Here is a 26,254-nt window from a genome sequence, read left to right as displayed (position 1 = left end):
AACAGAAACAAAACAACTACACAGAGACACAAAACCACCAAGTGGCTGTGCTCCTCCTATGTAGAAGAAGTGGTGGGGTGGTGGGCCATTGTCTCATAATCCACCTATGTTCATGGGCATCAAAGATAATAATATTCTAGTAAAGTGTAAGTCACATAGAATCTAAATATATGTATATCATATCGGTGTGTTCAGATCTGACTGAGTTAAGACGCAGAGAATAAGACGGAATTTTGATGCAAACTGTGGCAATTGGGAACTAATGGTTTTAATTTACCTTAATTGCCTCCGTGAGCTGTGTGTCACAGCCACTGCTGCTGCTGTTTACCATGTTGGTAAGCAGGTCTAATCAATGGGATAGATTACAATAACTAACTTCCTGTTGTGAGAACACCAGCATACACATGTCTCTTTGCTTCATCTCTCTCCCTCTTCTCCTGCCTACATCTCCTCTGCTCCCCTGGGGAAGGTGTCTCACAGTTTGAAAAACTTTGAATCAGACCACAGGCAAAAACATATCTTATAGTACGATTTGTAGACACTGTATAAGCTCCTTGCTCTAAGGCAAAGGACAAGTCATCATTAACCAGTAATGAGAAGGAAATGCACATCACAGACTCTAAATATCACACTGTCCAGTTCTCCTACTCAGCTTTGATTGTGTTATGCAAATATATGACATATAAGATACAGATACAGTGCATAGAGAGATACAGAGATATACAAGCAATCACACATGTTCTACAATCTCTCTCTACCACACATTGCATAACTCGTGTGTGTGTGCACTACTTATGTCTTCACTCAGACCTTTTTTTCCCCACTACTGCTCAGTGCTTCCATCGAACACTGTCGGAGCTCTGCCCCGGCACTGTGATGAAAATGCATGCTTCATCAACTTTGTCACAAAGTCTATGCATTCTATAGTATAGCAAGACAGGCAGAGAGGCTCCAGAATACCAATGAAGAACCAGTGTTGTGTCCCTGTCAGCCCCCAAAACATCCAGGAGCAGAGCGCTGGCAAAAACAATCCTCGGATAAACTTACATCACCTTTCAGCACACAAAATAATCTCTTTCCAAGTAAATAATTTGCTGAGTACCCTGTCATATCAAGTTGGGCTTTGAGCATGCTAAAGGATTGTGGTCTGTTCACTGAGATTAAAGCACAACCGAAGCTTCACATCCTATTAAGCCAGATTAGAGGAAAAGCAAAGGCCCAGGAAATTGCATCACCTGTCGGGTTTTGCTACTACAGATTATTACCGCCATTAAATCCTATTGCACCGTGAACTGGCTCGCTTTCTGAGGAATTTTCTTGTGTGAGCATGTGGAAGGGGAGCGATTATCTCGTGCGGAATAGATACGAGTGAGTTTTTCTGTTTTGTTAGCTTTTTATGTCCTCAGTCTCTAGTGATAATTAAACAACAGTTTTATAGAGATCCAAATAAAGAAACACAGAGAGCAACAGAGGAGACAGTTGAATGGCAACCTAGAAGCCTAAAGCTCAGAGAACATCCCATACAAGCTGCTGTTTATCCAGACAAGACCAAAGTGTCAGCTAGAACGAACAACACTATTACTGAAGATGTTGCTATTTTTAGACACCTGAAACACCAAGCTGACCTTAAAGGGAAATTTCAGTTTATTTCAACCCGTCTCCTATCGTCCTAAATTTGTTTCAAGTGACTAGTGACATAAAAATAATAGTTAGCATGTTAGCCGTTAGCCTAGATACAGCCGAGGCGCATAGTAGCGTCAGACCTGTTAAAACCTAAGTGAAAGGGCATAATTCAAGTGCAAAGTTAGTCCACTAAACAAGCTTTTTCTCCACAAAGACTGCCTCATATCATTAGGATAAATGTCAGAGAACATATAGAAAACGACATGTAAACGTGTTGTCTTACCTTACCGGTGTGGTGCCATGTTTGTTTACCATTTAGCTCTGCTTTCCAAAGCGCGGCCGAAATATCACGAGAACAAGCAGCGATCTCATACAGTGCCTGAAATCTCGCAAGCTCTAGATAAAGCCCAGCTGGATACTACTCTAGGTGGAGGTGTCTCGTCCTCGGTCACATCCAGACCTTGAAAATAAGGCTGCAACCGCTCCCATTCCTTGCAACAGAGGCATTCCTCTTCTGTGGGTATATGGGTATATTCACAGGTACACCACCAATCTCCAGAGCTACGCAGCCTTGCAGCAGCCATTCCTCCTCTCTCGTCCTCTATCTGTTGTGACTCTCTCTCTCTCCTCCTCCGTTCTTCAATTTCACGAAGCTCTTCGTCAGTGTATTCTGGCTCAAATAAATAAGGGTGGCCATCAAACTCTGCAAAATCAAATTCCTCCTCCACAAAGTTGAAGTCTGGCAAAAAGTCAGCCATTATTCTATAAATCTTTCATAAAATAAATGAATGAACTTTTCAGGCTACTGTCCGGTTCTGCCTTCCAGCTGTTGCTGCTTGTTCTCGCGAGATTTCAGGCACGTATGAGATCGCTGCTTGTTCTTGCGATATTTCAGCTAAATGGTAAACAAACATGGCACCACACCGGTAAGGTAAGACAACACGTTTTCTATATGTTCTCTGACATTTATCCTAACGATATGAGGCAGTCTTTGTGGAAAAAAAGCTTGTTTAGTGGACTAACTTTGCACTTGAAGTGTGCCCGTTCACTTATGTTTTAACAGGTCTGACGCTACTATGCGCCCCAGCTGTATCTAGGCTAACGGTTAACATGCTAACTATTATTTTTATGTCACTAGTCACTTGAAACAGATTTAGGACAATAGGAGACAGGTTGAAATAAACCGAAATTTCCCTTTAAAGCAGCCAAAAGTCAACTGATCAAACACAGTGTCGTCTCGTGTCTTCTGTGAGTTGCAGTTGAACACACCACAAAGATCAGCAAGGAGGATTTACTAGTGTCAATATCTTGAATCAAGACACATTAACAAAGAAAATACGTCTGTTGTTTGTTTTTGTCTTTTACTGGAAAAAATGAGTTTCAGTAAAATATCATCAAATAAAGTGCAACAGGGATGAGTCCTAAAGCCATAAATGTGTTAGCATTTTAGCACTCCCAGTTCCCTCGTCTCAGAGTCAATGGGTTTTTTGATGGGTGTTTGGTTAGATGCCTGAAATAAGGTCTGTGGTTAACACAAGCTGAAAAGACTTTCATGTTTTGTTCTAAGACACAAAATATGTCAGTAAATACCACATTCCTGAATTTTGAGGTTTTTATCCCAGCTGGCCACTAAAGTCGTTAGACTTTGATATCAGGAGACCAAAATTCACTGTCTGGACAACGTCTAATGCCAGCATCAACTGATATAGAATCAGTGGTGGCCCTAGCACATTTGGTGCCCTAGGTGAGCCCCCCCCCCCCCCCCCCCCCCCCTAAAAACTAAGATAAAAATATTTGCTAATTTGCTTTCAGGAACAAGATTTATAATAATATATTAATAATCAATTAAAAAAGAATCAGAAATTAACTTGTTCAGAAGAATAAACAATAAAATAATATATGATATTGTGAAATTACCATAAAACATACAAATTAAGTTTCTAATTGAAACAGGGATGCACCGATTTTTAAATTCTATGCCAATACTTATACCAGTGTTTGAAATAACAATGTCACCAAGAGCCAATACCAATGTTTTCTATAGTGGTGTTTCTTTTTTGTTGTCATTTTTTCTTCTATATACTACTATACACTATAAGAAAATAAATGAACAGTTTTAAAGTCATTCAGTCCTTCATTATACTACCTTTGAATGGGCACAAATTCAGTAATACATATTTATGAAACAACCACTGACATAACCTTCTTTCACATGAAAAACATCTTTTAAAAAATTATCCTTCTTATTTGCTGAAACGTTCTTGCCAATGTGGCACTAGCAATCAATTTTCCTGACATTATTCAGAATGTCCTAACAACATGGTTCTTATAATCCGAGACACTCACCTCTATTTATTGATACACAGATTGTTGTGGCAAGAAATCTAATCTTTTATATGTTCATTAAATCTATAACTAAGCATAAGCAAATATCCAATTGTGGTTGGTAGCCTCTTTTGCAAGGGAGACAGACACATAAACAGTTGCAGACAATACAAAATCCAGCAATGGATAAAACAATATTCACAACAGAAATTAGGTCAGTTAACAATAGAGTCATTTACCATACGGATTACAGTAGTCTTGAATTCTGCCAGATATATCAGATTCATTTCACTGCATAAAACTGGCACAGAACATGTTAGGCACCACTCACATGAAAATTGATGGCATTTCTAAACAGCCCCACTTCTGGTGAAAATAACAAATAGCATGCCTAGCAAGAGAGGTAGTGACTGAGCCAAAAGCCTGTAAATACAGGGAGTGAAAAACAGAGTTCAAAGCTGAGGGACCAAATCGAGTCCAACTGAATGTGTCCAGCACATGGTCATTTCCTGCGGTAACCAACAGGGGCCAGCGGCTCTCTTTCCAAACTGTATTTTGGAGCAGCTTTTCTGCAGTGTGTGTGTGCGTATATGTGCGTGTGTGCGCAAGCATGTTTCTGTGTACTCTCTACTCACAGCGACTCATTACGTGCAGCCCCTGTTATTGCAGCTCTGTCATCACACTGGAGCAGTGAGTGGGGGAACACACAACCATTCATTAATGTTTTGACACCTCTGCCCCTCCCCTCCACTGTGTTACTGGGATGAGCTTTGGCTTGCTACTCAGGCACATCGGTACAACACTTTGTACATACAAATGCACGGAGCATACGCCTAACACACTTAAGCAATAACTCCTCTCTCTCCAGAGTTCTTTGGCAGCCTCAGGCCACAGGAAAGGCAATGAGGAATACATTCATTTCACAGTCCAGCCTTTTTTGTTCAGTGAATATCCAGTCAGGGACTGCAAGATGCTCTAAATGTATTCTACATTCAGGTGCCTTAAAGCACTGAAAGTCCAGTTCTCTTATCAGGTTATAAAACTGAAACAAAGGTAAAATAGTAGGTGGAAGGATTCGATTAAACTCTTAGGTGTTGCCAGATGATTGAAAAGTGTTAGGTCAGATATCAAAGGTTTAATCCATCATCAGCTGCAGTTACTGTCCATCACACTACCTCTAAGTGAGTACTGCTGCTATATTATGCAATTTGGCATTTAGAAATTGCATTCAATCCTGTCAGCCATGGTTTTATGTGCTACTAACTGAGAAACCTTTTCACATTGTAGCACTTACAGTAGTGCAGTAGATTTCAAACCCACTGTTAATTGGCAAGGTTTTCACACATTAATCTCAAGGTGCAGTACCAATCAACACCTTGCCTCTCTGCCAGATGAACAAGGATAACAGAATAAAACATCACAATACAGAGAATGTACCAGAATGTCCTTGGCGCTGAAAAGATTTCTTTGTCTGAAAGCCTCCTCAACCAGGTGCAGTTTTTACACCGTTCATTTCATATTCTGTTTAAAGAGCAACCTTTCAGTAGACGGTGGAAATGGCCAACAGATCAAATCTGTTGTTTTCAAGTTGAGAGTGGAGCGGAGCAAGACAGCCTCCCACACAGCTCCCAAGAGAGAGTGGAGAGGATCACACCAGCCTCAGCTGCAGGTCATCTGCTCGTCTTTGACCAGCAGCCTGCAATGTCAGCCTGTCAGACTGTGGGAGCTCAGGAGTTTCCTGAGACCATCACTAATCATCACTAAAAATAAACAAATAAATGAATAATAGAATTTTGCCACACATTCAATTCATTATGTAAGCTTGAACAGACCAATACATGTCCAAGATGATTTGAGTGAACGATGCTGATCAGAGTGCTGGATTATCTAAAATTAAAATTTGCCATTTGAATGTGACTACATGATTACTACTAACTTTTAAGCAATAAATCAATCTTAATTTTTGTGCAGTTTTAAAATCATTTTTGAAAGATCTGAAATGGCTAGATTTTTTTGTTTTCATATTGACAGAAGCTTTTTTTTCATTTGAGGTCAACAGTGTGACAGTCATTTTACATTTCCTATGTAATAGTTTGTCCCAATGAATGATTGCAGTCAGGCTCTAGTAAGAAATCAATTACCAGTAAATCACTTCAATGTCCTCAATCTGCACCAAGCATTAAAATCAGAGGATGATCGGCAGTTTTCAATGATGGAAAACAGATCTATGCTAGAAATGCAATGAAATGAAAACTATTGGTAATGTGATTGCTTAACAGGACCATGAGAATAATCAATTAGATTTTCGAATAAACATCAGCATCATGCATCCATAAATAATGATGACAGAATAAACAGGCTACCAGAGAGGTGCAAGATTACTGCGTTTCACTCTAAGTGGAAAGTGGACGACACATTCTAGTTTCATACTAACACAAAACCAGTGGTAGCCAGGGGTGGAAGAAGTACTCACACCTTTTACTTAAGTATAAAGTTATAAAACTACAGTATAGGGCTGGGGCGACGCGTCGACTACATAAATACGTTGTGATGTGAATTATTTGTGTCAACCCATCGGTTCAAACAAAAATATGGTGCCGTGCAGCAGCAGCGCTATTCAAGAGCTGGTATTTGTTATTTACATGACAACGCCTGAATGCAACACAGGCTCCGCTTCACTGACTGCGTGCACAGTGCCGTGCTGCAGGTTCAGGCCGGGCTCGGTTATAATTGTCTAACTCGGGCCGGGTTCAGTCAGGAAAATGCAGCCCAAACCGCCCTCTAGTGTGCTCACCTGTGTGTGTGTGTGTGTGCGCGCGCGCACATCGGGGCCGAACTCCGCCGTCCGCCGTGAGCAGAGGAGAATTGTATACGTGCTACCATGTAGAGACAGAAATGACTTAGGATAAATAACATAAGGCTATTAAGTTTGTGTAATAAAAGGACAAGGTATAGACCTGTTCTATAGGAAAGGTAACCTTAAATGACTTCTATTGTGATCTGGGGCGACTTGGGGGCACCACGGTGGTGTGGTGGTTAGCACTGTCGCCTCACAGCAAGAGGGTTCCCGGTTCGATCCCGGGTGTGGGAGCCCTTCTGTGTGGAGTTTGCATGTTCTCCCCGTGTCAGCGTGGGTTCTCTCCGGGCGCTCCGGCTTCCTCCCACAGTCCAAAAACATGCAGATTGGGGACTAGGTTAATTGATAACTCTAAATTGTCCGTAGGTGTGAATGGGAGCGTGAGCGGTTGTCTGTCTCTATGTTTCAGCCCTGCCCTTACCTGCTGGCGACCTGTCCAGGGTGTGCCCTGCCTCTCGCCCGATGTCAGCTGGGATAGGCTCCAGCCCCCCCACGACCCTCAAGAGGATGAAGCGGTTAGAAGATGAATGAATGAAAAATTAACTTGACCTTCAAGGGAGGGCGGGGGGTGCAGTTGGGGGGACGGGGCACTTTCGATAATTGAAAAAATAATCGTTAGATTAGTCGATTAATCACTAAATTAATCGCTAGAAAAATAATCATTTGGGACAGCACTACTACAGTACATTAAAAAGAAAAAAAATCACACAATCACAATTGTACTTAAATTAAGTGGAGAAAAAAAAGTGAATATTTTCCCCAGAATTGTAGTAAAGTGTAAGTATAGAGTAGCAGAAAATGGAAATAGTCAGGTTGAGTACCTCGAAATTGTACTTAAGTTTAGTATTTGACTAAATTTTAGTTCTTCTGTAAGCATGAACTTGCATTTCAGTGTTATTTTCTTACAACTTACATGGAATATATGATATTTACGTTTTATTTTCTCTATGTTGAATTCCATCTCCTAACAGGATTCGGATCTACCAATCAGCTTGTTTGACCTGTAGGTCAGCATTACAGCTTGTTGAGATTTGGGAGGTTTGACCATTGATGTACAAAGAGAACTGAATACAGCGCTGGTAGTGGGGCTCCATGAAATTCTATCAAAGCTGGTAAGTGGCCCATGACGCCAAAAAAGTTTGACTTTGCAGGTATAGAATTACCCTGATATTCTGCCTGGATGGGCCTATAGAGCAAGCTCATCAGAAACTCGAGAAGTCGATGGGAAAAAGTTTTTTTGGGCCCAGTGGCTCCACATGACAGGCCCGGAAGTTGTATTTCTACAGTTTGGCAACTATGTCAAAATAGCTTCAAAGCCCAGTGCTGTTCCTGCTCAGCTAGCGTTGAACATCAAAATGATATCAGCAAGACAATGGACGTCGGACAGACCCTAAATTTTGGTTGTTGGAATGAAAATCAGGGAGATGTTGGGTTTTGTTCTTCATACCTCAAGATTAAATGTTGTTATTAAATGTCAAGATGACATTGGCATGACATGTGTGGTTAACTAACAACATAGCTAAACAAACAAAATATCTACATCATCTATTGTGAACGTTCTACATAAAATTAACATTGGCGTTAGACATCCTGACATTAAATTTTGGTCGCCCAACATTACAACCAAAATTTAACCAAATACAAACATTTAATGACATTGGTGGCCAGTTGGGTGGAGGCTTGGGCGTGACCACTACTTAGTGTAAGTCAGCAAAGATGTTGTCCATGTGTTCGACTCCATCCACCTGTTTTTACATAGGCTGACCAAACGTCCTCTTTTGCCTGGACATGTCCAATTTTCACATCCTGTCCGGGGCGTCTGGGGGGTGTTTATAAATTGATGATTGGTTTTCCGTGTGTGTGTGTGTGTGTGTGTGTGTGTGTGTGTGCGTAATCCCCGAGAGGCTGCCGGATCTCCAACACTCACAACGAGGAAGCAGCAGACACCGGTGGCGCAGCATTATTCTGAGCTTCCAAGATGCCGAAGCGCAAGTGCAGCTTCACAGATGAACTGCAGAAAAAATTCCCAACTTACCGTACCAACCCGGTCGGGATATATGGGAAGCTGAGTGCACCATGTGCAAAGCTGGCACATACGATTCTGTGGCTAATAAAGGTGCCAGGGAGCTCAAAGTTGGATTTTCTAATACAGAAGAGGTATTAATTAAAACATTATTTCATATTATTTATTTATTTATCTGTCCAGTAAGACTTGAAAAGATAGCTATTATTTTACAAGTTGATTTTTCTAACACAGTAGACATTATTTCTATCATTATTTAATTCCAGAGATTTTACATTTATTTTACATTTATATTTATTTTTGTACAATTGAAACTTGTAAAAAGATTATTATTTTAGGCATAATAAAAGCAAGTTGAGTAACATCTGAGAAGCCTATCTAAATTTCTGTCTTTGAGAGATATTATTTTGTAATATAACTGAATTTTCTATCCATACATATAAACTTTAAATATATTAAAATTATAAGGCATCTTTGAGTAAACTGCAAGTATCATTTAAGTAGGCTATCTCGTGGCCGGCCGAGTGTCCTCTTTTTTGGAAATCAAAATATGGTCACCCTATTTTACAGGTTTACAGTTTTTCTATTTGCACACAAAAAAGTGGAAATGCCGAAAAAGATCTTTGGAGAGAACCCCGGTATGAGACATAAACAAGCTTAAGACAGCTTAAAAAAGGTGTCATCTGCTATCAACAACATACCAACAGTGATGAATGTTTGGCGTGTATGTTTGTGTTTCAACACTACAGCCTCTCTCCTCCTGGTCCATTTAATGTGTCTGTTGATTTTTGAGGTAATAAGAAGAGCAGATGTGCTGATTCTGTATTCCTCCTGCAAAAGTGTAATCAAACTCCCGTCTACATTGTGTCACATTGGGCAGGGAATGCCCTACCATCAGTGGTCACCTAAACTGGAAAAGGAGTTGATCACACCCATATCAGCGTTTCATCCCATTTGTGACCAGTTTCAGGAAAATAGGATAGCTATTATCTATAGCTAAGTCTCGTCTAGTAGAGGAAATCTGAACAATGCCTGAGGCAACCACTGATCTGTTTTACGTCTTACGTTCCATGGCTCTTATGAAAGGGTAAAGGGCCATGGAATGTAAGACGCTGAGTAGGGTAAACACATTTACTTCTATACTAATGTGCAAGAATGTGTCCTAAGGGGCTAACTTCACATTTAAGATTGGTTTCAGTATTATCTTCTTTAATCACTTTCGACTTAAACCTCATAGATAGATAGATAGATAGATAGATAGATAGAAAGAATAGAAAGAACATTTTCTGCCCTTGCTCAGTAAAGTACAGAGACAAATTGAAATGTCAAAGCATGCCTTTTAGGCCCGCACAAGCATTCTGAAGTAAACCTTTATAAATGTCTTTTACCGCCAGGAGACAGTCATTTGAAAGCCAAGGTGGCCTGGTGGCCCCTCGCTGGTCATGTTACCTGCAGTAACAGTGATGTCAACACATGCTTATGCCTGTCTCTTTCCTATGGTTAAACTCATTCTCCACTGCCTCCTCTCATAAAGACCTTATATGAGGTAACCGTCAATACTTAATAGTGAAGAAAGTCTGGGTCTTGTTTAGCCTTTATAAGGATAAGTCTAAATGCATCTCCACAGCTAAGAATTGTCCCTGCATGAATATTAACAGTAGACGTTATCATGAAAGCAGAGCTTTGCACAAACTGTACTCAAGAAGAAATACAACAAAAAACGATACAAAGTCAGTGTACAGTAAAGTATATAATCTGTATTTCAAGGCGAGAGCTTACCCAGCTATCGTGAAAGGGTGTGATATTAACATAACACTGCTGTTTAGACTGAATATTTAAGGATTCTACATACTGTTGGAATATCAATGTGCATTCAAACAGATTGTGGAGGACTTATAAAAGGGTAAAGGGCCGTGGAACGTAAGACACTGAGTAGGGTAAACACATTTACTCCTATACTAAGATTTATTACAACTGAATAATGAGTGGGTGATTGAGGAGACTTCACACTTGCTATTTTCAGCCTCTCTTTATTAAAGAAAAAAAGAAAGAAAAAAAAATGCTTTAACATGACTGCAAAGACTTTTGGGTCTTACAAAAGGCCAATAGGGGTGTTAGGGTTTATGTATTCACAATGCAAATATCCGCCTTAGCTTTAAACTTAAAAACTTGGCAGAATGCTGAGGCAGGGAGCCGCTGGACAGACTGCTGACAAGCTGTGAAACAGATGGTTTCCTGCTTTACTGTTGCGGTCTGGCTACAACCACGCCAATAATGTATATATTTACACATACTCTATATATGAAAGCTGGAGAGAGGAGCTAATGCTGCTTGCTGTGGCACTGTGTTAACCTTACCATGATATATGATACTAATGCGATGAGTCCCAAAGGGTCCTGCAGCCTGTTGCACCAGCTAAGCATATGTTTCAGTGGAAAGTCAACAACACTAAAGACCACATTTCACTCGTTAGCTTCACTTTAAACTCACCTCTTTATTCAGTTGTACCATCTCTACTTAAACAACAACTACATAACAATTCATTCAGCTGTTATTCAAAACTAGTCACTGAAATAACTGAAACTATTTTATCCACAATACTTATAAGGAATGACTTATACCTGCTAAATGTAAAATGAGATGTAAATGTAAAATTTAAGTTTAATTTTAAATTTTAATGTATGGTGAACCTGTTTTTATTCATGTGTAGTGTAATTCCTGCAACTATGCAATGTCCTGTTTGAATTCATCTTTAGATAAAAGTTAAATTACAGGAGGTGGATGACAAACTAAACAAACGTTGGAAATTCGTGACGGCAAATGTACAAAAAATCTCATAATCTCATAATTGCTTCTTAACAAATCCTACAGACAGAAGTGACATTAGGATTAATTTGGAGATGTGTTTTTGTACACCTGACAAATATTCTCTGTTATTTTAGCTCCAGTTTGGTCCTCACCAACTCCTGAGAAAAATATCTACCCCCTTAGTTGCTAAATGCTTGTTAATTAGCTAGCTACTAACTTTGTCTGTAGCAACAGCATGGAGCGCATACAGCTGGAAACTGTCCCCCTCCAAAATACAACCACAAAGTTTGTTTGTACAAGCAGCTTACAGCCCATATTTACATTATTGTGAGGCAGTAACCCCTTGTAGCTGTAACAATTATGACAGGAGCAAAAGAGGAGGTCAGCTGACATAGTATAAACAGCAATTAGGAGGATGTGGAAAGGAAGTCAGGGTGGATGGGTTGTTCAAAAAAACAGGACTTTTACCCAGGAGACCACTGTTCGTATCCCTGTGAAAACAAAAGTTAACACTTATTATATTATAACAGTTATTTTAACTACGTAACACAGTATTTCAAGTGGTGTACAGTATGTGTCCCAAGTCAAATGACAAATGTCAAGTTATGTTTTGTTAGTAATGTACGTATATAACAACATTTTAAACCAAACCACAATTTTTATTTTTCTAAACCTAACCACGTAGATTTGTTGCCTAAACCTAACCATTTAATTTTGGTGCAACTGAAACTGTTTCACATAGAACCATGTGTTTAAAACTGTGACCATTAATGGTCATATACAAACTATTCTGTCATTTATATATGACACCGGTGGGGGCATTATTTTAGGAATCTCTCTTATGAGTCATGCTAGAGGGCAAGAACAAATGACTTACGTGGTCATTGGGTTGGAGGATGTATTGAATAGCTGCTCTGGCTGGACACAAGGTTGATGAGAGCAGTAAGACTGACCCAAAACAGTACTGTTGTGAGCCATAAAACCAAAGCAATACACTAGAGGATAGTACAGTAAAACACTCCATAGAGCGAATATGATATCTAACATGCCTTGATGTCCTTAAAGGCAAAGATGCTGCTAGAAATCAACCATAACAAAAATTGTGTCTATAGTTTCTGCTGATGACAATGATAGGGTTTTTTGTTGACTACATTTAGCTAAAGACCCACCACCCCTGTCTAAATCTGGACTAAAATCCACACCTGTGTTAATATAACTCATACTCACTAATGGGTGCTGTCCACTGAGATTGTCTGTGTATGTGATACATTTGACATCCACCTTCATACAAGAGGTCAGAGTAGTTATAGATCACCCCAACACACTTAGTTGTTACTCTGCTGATTACATTCAAATTTTGTTCCCACTCATCAGGGGGGCTCACTGTTTTTGTTACACAAACAGAGGCAAGGCTGGCATGCTAATGTGCTCACAATAATGCGTGGTATTTACATGCTCTTCCTGTAATATAATTCCATAAAACACTGAAAAAGAATGACTGTTTAACATCATCCTCTACTCAAGACCAACTCCTTCAGAGCAAGTTGGCTTTTGACTGTACATTCATTTTAATCTTTGAATAATAGGAAAACAATTAGACATATTCGGTATATGTATGTGGTCAATCTGTTAATATTGATTGACCCTCCTCCAACAGAGAGGAGAAAAATTAAGGAAGAGGAAATGAAAAATACACAGCCACTGAAAAATAGTATGAAAAATGCACTCAAGGCCAGACAGTTAAAAAGAAATGTCTTTATTTTGTCAAATCTCCAAATCAAGACTGGCAATGGTCTAAATTAGAGAAAGTAGAGATCCCGAAGTACCAGTATTTGTGGTGGCAGTGCTACAGTGCAAGCAGCACAGATCTCTCTAAAATGTCAAATCTCACTGACATCCATTCAGTCAACATGAAATAGCCAGAGCTGAGGCTGCAGGTTGAGCTCCTTCCTCTCTGCATGAGGTTTTCACCAGGGCATGACCTGGCCTCCAAAAGTTCTCCTCCTATCCAGTCTGCCAGCTGTTCCATCATTGTTATTTTTTCCTCCAAAAGATAACAGCACAGTAAACTCTAACATCAGTGATGTTGAGCAAAAATGACCAAGAGCTGAGAAGAGGTCTTTCATCAGCTGCTGCGGAGCTGACATTATCCAAGCAGTTCTCCTCACCTTTTCCCCCCGCTGGGAAGGCTGTATTATCAGTCCTGTTTGTCTGACAGTTAACAGGATGTCTCACAAACTACCTGACCCATTTTACTAGACTTTGGCCATCGGCTCAATATTAATCTTTTTCACAACAGACAGCAATGCGATTGTCCTTGGTAAGCGAGGGGTCACAGCGTATGTCACATATCTGCAACATCTCAGGTTCAGTTCCAGCCTTGAGAACTTTGTTGCATGTCGTACCCATCTCTCTCCTCATTTTGAGGCTGCCTGTACAATTTCCTATTTCTAATAAATATGAAAAGACAACAAAAAATATTTTTAAAGTTTGGTTATGAATTTTGCCTAATCTCCAAAAAATATCTGATGCCTTTTACAGAGTGTCTATTTGCCCAGGTTTAAAAAAAAATCACACTGCAGCTATTCAGTTATTTACATCTATCACCACAACATGTTTTTATGCATCCAAGGCCATGCTTTGCTTGTACACTGGTTCCCAAACTATGGTACATGTACCACTGGTGGTACAGAACCTTTCTCTAGTGGCAAAATATTTTTTGGAGCTAAACTGTGATGGTAAGATAGTAAGCAGAGGTAAAATGAATGTCTTAAAAACACAGCAATCGTGGCTTCAAACAGGAACTATGGGTCGAGAAGTGTGGATCAGGATGAGAATATTTCGAGCAGCCCTGTTGAGCCTGTGGTGGACAACAATCGACCAGGCGCAAGTGCTAATGGCTACTCAAGCAAGGCCAGTAAAGTGTCCACAGCGGATGAGGTGCTGGCTCTGTATGAAGGTTGTGTGGAAAAGTGTCTGAAAAGTTTTAGTGCTACCCTTTTGTGCAGAGTGGCTGTCACTGACAACAGTCAACGATAGAGAACCTGCCTCCTGCGTCAACTGACTATAGCCGAATAGGGTAGACCTGAGCTGTGGTCAAGCCTAATGTTTTATGAGGTGGTAAGTAGTTTGAGAACCACTGGGCTAGTACTCATCATGTTGACTTGTCAAGGTTGAAAGTGATTTGAATGAGGGCAAATAGATCATGGTTAGGGGTAGTACTAAACAATCTCAGATATTGAAGTGGTAAATTTACAACAAAAACTCACAAACCTACTGCAAGAGAGTCAGGTAATGTTGTTTAAAAAGCGATGCAGTCCACTGCAGGAGTAAGATGTGGTGGATGGGTTAAGCACAGGACTTTCACACATGAGACTGGTGTTTGAGTCTTGTGTGAGTAAATGTTGGCCTGATATTTTTGACTTATTATTTTCCCTTTTTAGGATGTATAAAGCTCCTGGATGCACACTATGTACATAAACTTTAGCAGAATGGCTAAATAGACCTGTTGGTGGTAACGTTTATTTCAGTGCTGCTGGGATGCCCAGGAATACGCACTCGGATGTACATAGCCATGTTGGCTATTTGGCTACAGACACCTGGGACACCCTAATAGCATCTGCAATGTTGTTATGCCCTTGTTTGTGTCAAGTAAGAAAACAAGTTACTGTAATTGTTTAGAACTGAACTGAAAATCCCACTTTGCATGGAGTCGGTCAGTGATCAAATTTCTTCCCTCCACCCTGTCATATTCTTAAACCACTACTGACAAATTTTAAGTATATCTAAGTTCAGTATTCACCAAAGAAAGCTTTTTTTTCTGTGGACAGCTTCTGAAAATGGCATTGAGCCAAAAGCTTTACTAAGCGTTTCTCCTGCAATATCAGGACAACTGGATAAGACAAAGACATATGGCACGTCCATATGGAAGCACCATGAAAGACAATAATGGCACAAACAAATACAAACAACACGTGGGATTTAAACACTTACAGTCCACCTTATGCAGAGGATTTTATAAAGCGTCAGACAAGAATCAGACTTCATATGGGTCCTTGTTAAGGTATGGCAAGATTTGTACATGTAATGAACTTGTAAAAACACTGAATGCATCCTGATCACTTAACTGTTGTATGACAGGAACATCCCTCCTGTTACCTTATCATTTTCTCTAACTGTAGCACACTGAGGACTTAACATACCTTTCTTATTATTGTTATTGATTTTCATGTCATTGTAGTGTGTTTATGTTGCACATTGTTGTTTTATGGAATGTTAAAATGTATGCATGATTGTATGTGGGTGGTTTTATTTGTAAATGTGTACGTATCAATGTTTTACATGTTTGTGATGCACAACCATGTATAGATATATTTCTATTTTATTAATGTAAATTCTGCTTCTGTTCAGCTGTTAACTGTGCATGAATGCTAATAAAGTCAGACTCAAAAACTTATTACCAAAAGTCCACTGGAAAGTTAGTTATTCTGCACCTCAGGATTCAGTGCATCCTACCAGCACTGCATGATACATTCACTATTAATTTCACTGCACAGCGGGCTCTGAAGCCCATTTAGGCTCGGAATAATCTCACTGACATGACTTTCACAGACCTTACTTCATCAGACAGATACAAAATGTTTGCAACAGCGATGAATAAAGACTTACTTCACTCCATTGTGTTTTAATGAACATGCTAAATTGCATCTAAATGGCATCTTCTCCTGCATGGCTTTCTCATTTGCAGACGCCGCACCGCCACACACTTTGGCAGAATCAAATAAGACGAGACAAACTCAGCATGTGAATGAACTCATCAGTCTTTGTGATTGTGTTTTCAAAAGAGAAATGGTGAGTTTCTTGAACCATTAATCGTCAAGTGTATAAAGCTCCCTCTGCTTTGGAGCAAACGTGCAAATGTCTAATTGCTTTTTTTCTCACACCAACACCAACTTGTATTATGTTCTCAGGAGCGTCTACTTTAAGTGGGAAGTCTATAGGACCCCTGTGTGCAAGTATAATATGCATGGCTTGGCAAATGACAGGTTATATCATGTTACATTTTTCTATGCAGGGACAAATAAGCCTTCTCGAGAGGAAGCGCTCTTATGCAAATGAGTGGCAGATACGTCTCAACCACAAAACAAATTAGCGACACATCTATCACATATTCCTTGGTGAGGCTTAGGAATGAGAGATGTACTCGGAGGGGAGGATATATTGAGATCAGCTGGCATAGCTCTATAATTTATAGACTCAGCGACTCAAGAGCCAATGCAATCATTCTTATGAGACTGATTCCAGCAATCCATCACTCCCAGAGCCAGCCAGTCCTGAGCAGTTTTTAAAGACTGTTTATGTGATAGATCTTAGGAACAGGGGAACGCCTCGCAGGTTCAATAACCTGCTGGCTGAGTTGTCGAGCATCCGGGGTGCTGAGTTACGGAGATGAGAGCTATCGGTGCTGCAAGCTGGCAGAGAGATTGCAAACAATCCCAGTCTTCCTGCAAGCGATAGAAAAAAACCTCAGCGGAAAAGTGTATCTGAGCGAGCCGTCATGTACATACAGTGTGAAATATAAATGAAAGTGAAATGTTTTGGAATTCAGTATTTTGTTTATTCAGACAAGATATTCTCTCTCTGTTTGTCTTTATGAATATTCTTCATCATTTGATATTTTTCCATCTTTTATCACACAAACACATCACGCAACACAGAGCAACTAACAGTAATCTAGCCAGCATCACTTGAACTGATGAATACTTGTCTTTATCTGCTGGGATTTGGCTTTTAAATATGGACAAGTTTCACATTAAGCCGTTTAGCGACCTCATTGATGCTTCAGAAGCAGATATGACAGTATAAATTTGAATCTAAGACTCCCTGACTCAGGACAAAGTTTGATTTCAGCTCAGTCTCCCTCAGCATTGTCCTCATTACTTATCTTTCAAATCTGAGTGGCTTTCACTTCAACTGCAACATAAAAACTTGTCAAAGTACTTTATCTGAAGTAAGGCACTCTTTGAGCTGGATCAAAGCACATCAGTGTTTAAACTCTGAATATATCTCCTGCAACAAAAAAAAAGCTCTATTTTGAGAACAGGCAATTTTCGTGGACTACACGACAGACAATCTGGTGTGTTTTCACTCCACTTGGCTGTTGTGATACAGAGTAAACCATTTGTAGTCATTTAGAGAGGAGGCTTTCTAATTAATGATTTTACAGATAAAACTCACCATTGAATATGCTCAACTTTGCAACCCAAAAATATTGGTAAACCAGGATGCAATTAGCTCTCAGAAATGTTATCTCACTTAATTTGCTTTTCAAAATAATGATTAGCCAAGAAAAAGTACAGCACTAATGACATGATGAGAAACTAATGTTGACGACATCCTTGTCTTTGACTGAAAATGTGCTGGTCAATGAAATCATCTGGATCCAGAAGTCTAAATAAATTGTATGCACCAAAACATTCATCTCCCACACATGAAGTGGAAACTTATAGCTTACAGTATATTACCATATTTCTCCTCTATTGTCGTTGTGGGCGGTACTGTACCTCACAGCAAGAGGGTTCCAGGTTCAAACCCACTGGCTGGCTGGCCGGGACCTTTCTGTGTGGAGTTTGTATGTTCTTCCTGTGTCAGCATGAATTCTCTCCAGATTCTCCAGCTTCCTCCCACAGTCCAAAAACATGCAGGCTAGGTTAATTAGTCACACTAAATTGGCCGTAGGTGTGAATGTAAGCATGAATGGCTGTCTCTCTCTATGCGTCAGCCTTGTGATAGTCTGGCAACCTGTCCAGGATGTGCCCTGCTTCTCCCCCAGTGTCAGCTGGGATAGACTCCAGCCCCCCCTACAACCCTTAACAGATTAAATGGCTATTTGTTGTTGTTGTTTTTGTTCAGCACTTTGTAGCAGGTACAGGACCTGTCCTCCACTGTGATTGCACGACTGCGTAAAAAGTGACAGTGACACATGCAGCGTTTTCTCCAAAGCTGAATATTTTCAACTCTCAGTGACCAGAAAAAATGCAGAACTTGCAGTGCTCAACACAGAATGGACTTGTCACACTGCTGGGGTTTGTAGCAGAGTGTAAATATGCGGTGCTCCCATTGCAAAGAATTAACAAAATATGCTGGCCTCAGGAAAAATGCTTTTCTTTTCGACAAGTCGAGGGTCTTATATCCATAAGACTTCTGCATGTACTCTAAAGCCTAATTCACATTACACGATTTTCACCACGATTTTGACATCGCAGAGGATCTTGAGAGCCACCTTGGGTCGGACGTGAGTCGGCAGATAGTCTGCCACGACAAGTCCTCATGTGTGAACAAACCTACGAGCAAGTCACCCCTCGTCTGAGACTGGGACTGGATACCTGGCATATATCCGTCGTTACTTTTGGACTTGTTTCCATAGCCGACAAGCAACAACAATGGCGGCGTCCATAGGATCAGGCTGAGCGCGTTGTGTTCAGACCCAGGCCCTGGGGGCAGATCTGACTCAACACTGGGAAGAATATCCATGCCTTTACGATGTGTCATCTCCAAGTTAAAAAATTGTAGTTTGTTGACGTCACCACGTTATCTGGGGCTCTGTCGGCGAGGGTGTGTGGTGTGCACACACAGGTCGTAACGCAGTTGGCGAGACTCCCAATGACAGAAACACATGTTGCCAGGTATGAACACTCAAAAGATTACTATAGTCTCCGCGACGCAAAATCAGGGTGAAAGTCATGTATAATGTGAACTAGGCTTAATGTTCACAGGCTGGATCCAGATGTCTGAGAGTTCTCACAGATGTTTCCAAATTTACTCCCTCATTCACTCATTCACAATGTCCTGTATAACAGACACTCAATAAGTTAGAGTGAGTTGTATATTGAATCATAAATCAAATACACTGAGTTATGAAATTGTCACTTTGTAGGACTTGTTGAGAGCTCTATGTAGTGTGTAAGTTTCACACTCAGTATTTGTACACTCAAATAAAATGATGGAGAGTAAAAACTGAGTAGAAACTAATTTTAAACACTTATTAGGGGTTTTCCTGACAAGTCAGTTAAGGCTCTCAAAATCCTTAATACTCTCCATCTGCAAGGAAAACTCTGCATGTAACCTGCTAACGCCACACAAGCTTGAGTGCATTCTGCTATCCTCCAGTCAGGGTCTGTAGGTGGTAGTCCATAGGTGGAGGCTAAAAGCCAGAAGAGGCTAGGCCTTTGGAGTCACAGCACCTAAACTCAGGAATGACCTGCTGGAGGAGATCGGGCAGGTCAGCTTTGTTTCCTCATTATTATTTTAGAATTGTTTTATTTTAAACTGTTTTTATGTTTTTATTCTGTGTAGGGCAATAATGTTATTGTTCATGTATAATCTTACACTAATTCCACTTTTATCTGTATTTTAAATTACCAATTTTGATACTGCTGATAACCATGTCCATTCAGAGTTCAACAATTTTGCAGGAGATCAATGCTAAATCTGTCAAGCACTCTCTTCAGCACATGTACTGCCTGAACACAACCAGTCTGCCAGTGTAAGATACAGATGGGTTAAAGGCTACAGTCTAACTGTGCCATATTTAGTGTTGGACAACTCCAATTTGAAGATCCTCAGTTGAAGGTTTGATATGGCTTACATTATAAGTGTAAATGATTAGATAAGATTAAAAAAAAAACCTATTAACACCCACTAACATCTGACGTTTGTATTTTGTGATTTTGTTTTAGGAGAACAGTCAATCAGCCACTTTCAGTGGGTTTTCCTGTATTAAGGAACTTGCGTATATGCGCTAATTTTAATGGACAAAGGGTAGGCCTATAGGTAAAACAGCAGAACCTGCACATCTTGCACATATTAAAAATGTCAACACCCTTAACAAACATTCAGAAAAATACTTGGGCAACTCGAATATATATTCACTAACTAAGGTCTCAGACAGCATTTTTAACCACACACGCCTGCACCCTCTCAGATTTGAAGTGAAGCTGAGGAACACGTCACAATGACTGAACTCATTAAGTGTGAAATGACTATGACTGATTAAACAGAACAATGCCTATGTACAGCTGTAGATGTATGCACAAGATTGGAATATGAATACACACTTTTCTTAGACACTGAGTTTTAGTCCTGCACCAACACAGAGTTTTATGTATCTAGCTTTTACAAGAATTTTATCAAGCATAACATCTGGTTTTATGATAGACATTGTTGTGCCTACTGCTTAAAGACTTCATGTCGCTTTAATTTTCAGTCCCAGGCTTTTTGTCACTCAAGGACCTTTAAAGTGATGTGACTATAAATGGATTGAAGGTAGTGGGTGTCGGATACAGCCGTATGCTCAGACGTATTTTATCCTGTCATCTTGAAACAGGATCCTAAAATTGGTATTTCAAAAAAAAAAAAAGAGGCACAGTCCTTGCACTTACATAAATCACCTACTGTCACTCCTACCCAAACTTCCTGTCGAGATCCCCGCTGTGTGAATTCAGTGTAAATCCACAATGTTACAGCACAGCTTGGGAAATATTGCACCTTCTCTTACACGACCTCCCGTCACTGGCAGGGGAGCACTGACACGGCTCCCTGCTCCTCTGACAATTCCAGTTTATAGCTGCAATCTGCATGTGGGTGGATCTGACACTTCCAAGGACCGCTGATGACACAAGCCTCAGGCTGCATCCAGCCTCGTTAAACTCAGCGAGACCCCAGGAGTTAAGGCCCACGACAAATCTGCTGCCGTGTCCTAATTGGATTTCTTATCTTGGCTTATGGCATAAGGACACAGCCATGATATGAAGAGGGGGCATTTAAGAGGATAACAGAGAGCTGTTAAGACCTCAGTGCCAGACGATGGGGGTCAGACACGGAGAGATTAACGTTTTTTGAGCAACACAGAGGAGTTTTGAAGTGCTTAATCCCAACTATGATCCCCTGCTTGTTTCACTGATTTCCGAGACAGGTTCACTGCGAGCTGAAGGCAAAGTGCACCATGCCAAGCTGCAGCAGACGCCTCGGGGTGTCAGGCACTCCAAACCATTGCTCACTGTTGTCGTAATTTGGTGAGATTTGCACAGTGACGATTTTTGAATGCAGCAAGCAGCCCAGCTCCAGTTCATTTTCCCTAAAAGTGTAAAGACAGGCCGTGAAAGAAAAAAGTGCTGCACGCAGAGATTCAGAAAATGACTTTTTGCACATGGCAACCCTCTAGGCAACAAAATACGAGGCTGAATATTCTCAAGGAATGTAATTCAAGTTCTGTTTATTGTCACTGTAGACAAAGCGAAGATCCTAAAACCAATTTGGCTCAGCAAGTCTCTTCCAGTAGAATATTGTGTTTTTTATGTTTGCTCAGTTCTCAGAAACAACTTGTATTTTCAGGAATGTTTACAGTTCTGCACAGAATGCCTTGTTGTGTTATTTGTCCATATGTCAACAAGTGTCAATACGTCAAGCTGGAGGGAAGTGAACCAAGAAGCTTTTTCACTCCCCTAATTCTTCTGTTTCACCTGGGACACACTGTTTTTAATTGAGGAAATTGAATTGAATTCCACGAAAGACTTGTTATTTCTGCCCTGTCAGTTTTCTTTTCACCAGCTGCTGAAACCAATCAACTGCTTTTTCTCATGACCGTCATTGATCCTCATTGGTTTAAAGCAGTCACAATCTCCCACATTAGTCCCCCTTGCCACTGTCACTGTCTGTGAGTAATTCAAGTCACTCTGATAGGATATGTTAGTGTCTTAACCATATCAAGTAAAGGTGTGTTTGGACACTTTGGCACTGTGATGACACATACTTCTGTGCACCAATGGGTGACATTTAAAGCAGAAGCTGTTTGTGTGTATCCGTCAATTAAATCTGGTCAAACCACGCACACCAGTCCTGATGACACATGTTAATTGAATTTCAGAATGATAAATAACAACTGAAAGATGGTGTTTAACTTGTTTGATTTTTGCCAGATAGTCGTGACTATTTAAATGTTATACTGAAATACTTACAGTGTTGGCATTGTACATTTCTGCAAACCACCGAGCATTACATTTGCACATTGCATACGTATCATATCAGCAAGTGACATAGTATATGAGTTGACTTTGTCTTCAGGAGGTGAAGGGGATGGTGGATGGCATGTCACCCAGGTGGATGCCTGCCAAGCTGCAGACCAATGTTTAAGACTAATAAATAACTAATCTGGTCATTGCTGTGTCTCCCGGTGGCTTTCTAGTCACCAAACGTGGGTGTTTTTTAGCCCCCAAGTATAGTGCCACAAGACAAGGCTGTTTTTTTCCCAAGACATCGCTGTGTTTCCAGCGTCTTTAGCCACCAATACCAAATATTTTAAGCCAAAACATGATCTTTTCCTAGCCATAACCAAGTATTTTTTGTGCCTAAACCTTACCACACATTAACCACAGTGTTGTTGAAACCTCAAGTTTCAACATATCTGCTACGTAAGTACGTGCAAATAAAACAAAATGCATCCATGGTTTGCATAAACGTACAATGTCAAACATTTTTATGGTGATTACTTATTCACATAGGTTGAACTAATAGAAATGAAAACTACATGAACAAGAAGCCAGCTGAAATAAATGAAATGTATCCATTAGTTTTTCTTTACACCCAAAACATGGCTACATGAGTTGCTGGTAACAAAGAGCTGAAGAGTGTATGGGAACATTCAGTTTAAGCAGCATTTAACCTGAACAATATTCATTATTAACCAAGTTGCTTACTTGATCTTTGTGGTTTTATTGAATGGTTGGCTCTGGTGAGCATCAGCAGACAAAGACAGATGACAGATGAAGAGCTGGCTTCAACACAAGGGTAACAGAGAAGGACCCAGCATCAGGAGCACACCACAAACACCTGGCTCAGTCTCTCCAATGATTTTCATTCTAACTGCCAACAATAGTAATAAAGCATCATATTAACCAATTTAATATTTTCACCCATCTTCCATCCTCAGTTGAACTCCACTAATTCCAAACATTCAGCCTTGTATTCCAAAAAATGCACGCCTTTGGGAGAGGGGCGAAGAGGATCGAAACATTTGCCCCAAGCTAAATTTCTCTGGTGGGACTTCGAGGTTGAAAAGTGATGCAGAACCCGCGGCAAAATCGATACCGCTGTTGAGTCACACACGCGCGCGCGCGCGCGCGCAAGCACCGAAACACACTGACTGCATGCGAAGCCATAGCACACACACTACCACAAATCTCATACTCCTTCAGCCCAGGTTTAGGTGCACTAAAGAAGACAATGCGGATGCTGCCGCGCATCTCTCGATCGTGACTCGAACAGAAAACGACGGTGTTAATTGCGTTACCTGTCCTCTCGTTATCTCATATCAGATGTAAAACACACACACCTCCTGCTGCTTCCTTGCAGCCACTTTAATAACATGTGTTCATTCTAACAACAGGTCAAAATGAGGATGATCTCCCCAGATTATAGCCTACACGGCAAAGTTAAGCAACTGATGCACCATCAAAGCACAAATGTTTCAGGGATTGTTCTCGCCACAGCCGTGTGGAAGTAGCAGCCAGAGTCTAGCCAGTGCTGTTTGGAGAGAGCCACTATAATTTCTTGCCAGCCAATAAAGATAATATAATAATAAGGAGCGCGACGTGATATGAATGAAATCTCGCCACTGCGCCAGTGTGTGCCTCCTCATCCAACACATTCACACTAGACGTCAAGAACCGGAGCCCCATCATTCAGACACGGCCAGAGGAATCAGATTACTTGCTTACTTTCAGGTTTCAAATAGTAACTTCATGGGATGATGATGTGGATGCTGACATGCATGCCCCCAAACCAGCTCCAAAGTGCTGTGCGTCAATGCGCATATCCGCTCACCAAACCCACACTCAAGTTTTGAGCTGCTGCTGATACAGACACACATAAAACACCCGTAAGTTAATTCCAGCGAAGAAGAAACATTCATAAAGCCTACCTTGATGGTCTTTGTAGACTGGCATTTAACTTGATGCGATACGGTGGCAGTTTGGTTCATCTTGAGACGGTAACAGTCCTCCTATCCAAGTGAGACAAAACAGCCGAGGAGAGACGCGACGCGAGCCCCCTCTAACAACTCTACAGCGTGGGATGAGCAGTGTTTTCGGTCTTTGTTCCGTGTGCGGCTGAAGCGCGCAACCGCATCTGACAGCTACTGTATGTGCCTCGCGCAACGCAGCGCAGTAGGTATGTGCACAATTGACCGGTGATGATTGGTAACCAGGGGCGACCGCAGAAATTTCCGAACGAGGTGGCCAGAGGAGATTACCAGATATGCATATATGTTTCACAGGATATCTAATAAGCAGCATTGTACAGAATCAGTCCAGTCACCAGAAGAAATGGTGGCGTTGAGCATTTCTGCAAACCACAGATACATTACATTTGTACATTTGCATCATATCAACGTTTTGAAAGTGACATAGTATATGAGCTGACTTAGTCTTCAGGAGGTCGAGGGGATGGTGCAGACCACTGTGCAAGACAACAACAAAACCTGTTGTGTTGTAGCAAGTCACTGCTGGTTTGCCAGTTTTTGTTTTTTTGCTGCTTTTCCTGCTGGGATTGTGCCCCCAGCCTTCTCACTCCAAAGTCATCAAAGCCGCACCCTTGAGCGGTGGTATGATACACCACTTGTCAGCCGGACTCCACCTGTTGTAGTGGAATGATGCGCTGCTGGACAGCGTCACTTAGAAATGCTGCCACTAACCAGTGTTGCACTCATTACTTTAAAAATGAACTGTATTACTCATTAAGCATTACTCTTTTTTAAAGTGATATCACTATATTTATAAGTCCCTGCCAACTGTAGTTTCTTACACTCCTCGTTATATTTCTTTTCCATTACAACCCATAAAATTGGTAATTGCATATCTCCCCAAAATTGAGATGTGTGCCTGTGTGCGAATGTCACGGTAGTCACTACTGCTAGATAGATTCTATTTGCCTTGGCATTTTCTGTTGCCTGTGACTGGTATTTTCCCAAGGCTCTGCCTGAAAGACGGAGACTCACTCATGGAGCAATATTTCATCCACAACATATCCAGCCTCAAGCTTTATCACTGCTTTGTAGCCTGCAGCTGTCCAAGATTAAAATCCAGTGTTGGTTGTTTAGCCAGTGTAGAGCTACAGCCGACCTCCGTGGCCGAGGAGGGCTCACCTTTGGTGGGTGTATTTTCTAAAGCCTCACGTTGCTGTGATGTTTCAGACCAGAGGTTTGACGATGTGTTTTTTGCAGTGGAGAGAGTTTTGGTCCGACTACCGACAGCAACAGTGTTCTTGTCATCTTTCCTCCTGACAAAATCAAAGTCTTGGGAATATTTTCAGCTGCTAAGGTAAGCATTTCCAACTAGCTGGCTTCTTTATGACGTGCGGGCGCAGCACGATGATTACTAAAATGAGTCCGCTGATGTGACTGTTGTATTTCAAGTCAGCTGTGATGTGATAACAAAAGTGACATTATAACGAGTTGGGTTTCTTTTGGAGTAAGTGTAAAATGATTACTGAAATTTCATTAGTAATTAGTTACACTACTCATTACTGGAAAAAATAATATTATTACTGTAATGTGTTACCACTGC

General features: G+C 40.7%; 1 protein-coding gene across 1 annotated transcript in view; it reads right to left on the bottom strand.

Moving 5' to 3' along the window:
- Positions 1-25,040, bottom strand: part of dpp10 (dipeptidyl peptidase like 10) — a 336,082-nt gene extending 311,042 nt beyond the window's left edge. Inside the window, exon 1 of the mRNA XM_033617236.2 lies at positions 24,613-25,040. Coding sequence (XP_033473127.2) covers positions 24,613-24,672 — 60 coding nt within the window. The 5' untranslated portion in view covers positions 24,673-25,040. The remainder of the gene's footprint in view (positions 1-24,612) is intronic.
- Between the last annotated feature and the right edge of the window lie 1,214 nt (positions 25,041-26,254).

This window comes from Epinephelus lanceolatus, chromosome 14, assembly GCF_041903045.1.
Source record: "Epinephelus lanceolatus isolate andai-2023 chromosome 14, ASM4190304v1, whole genome shotgun sequence".
Classification (NCBI taxonomy): domain Eukaryota; kingdom Metazoa; phylum Chordata; class Actinopteri; order Perciformes; family Serranidae; genus Epinephelus; species Epinephelus lanceolatus.
Note: the sequence above shows the minus strand (reverse complement) of the source record. Positions and strands in the feature narration are given on the sequence as shown.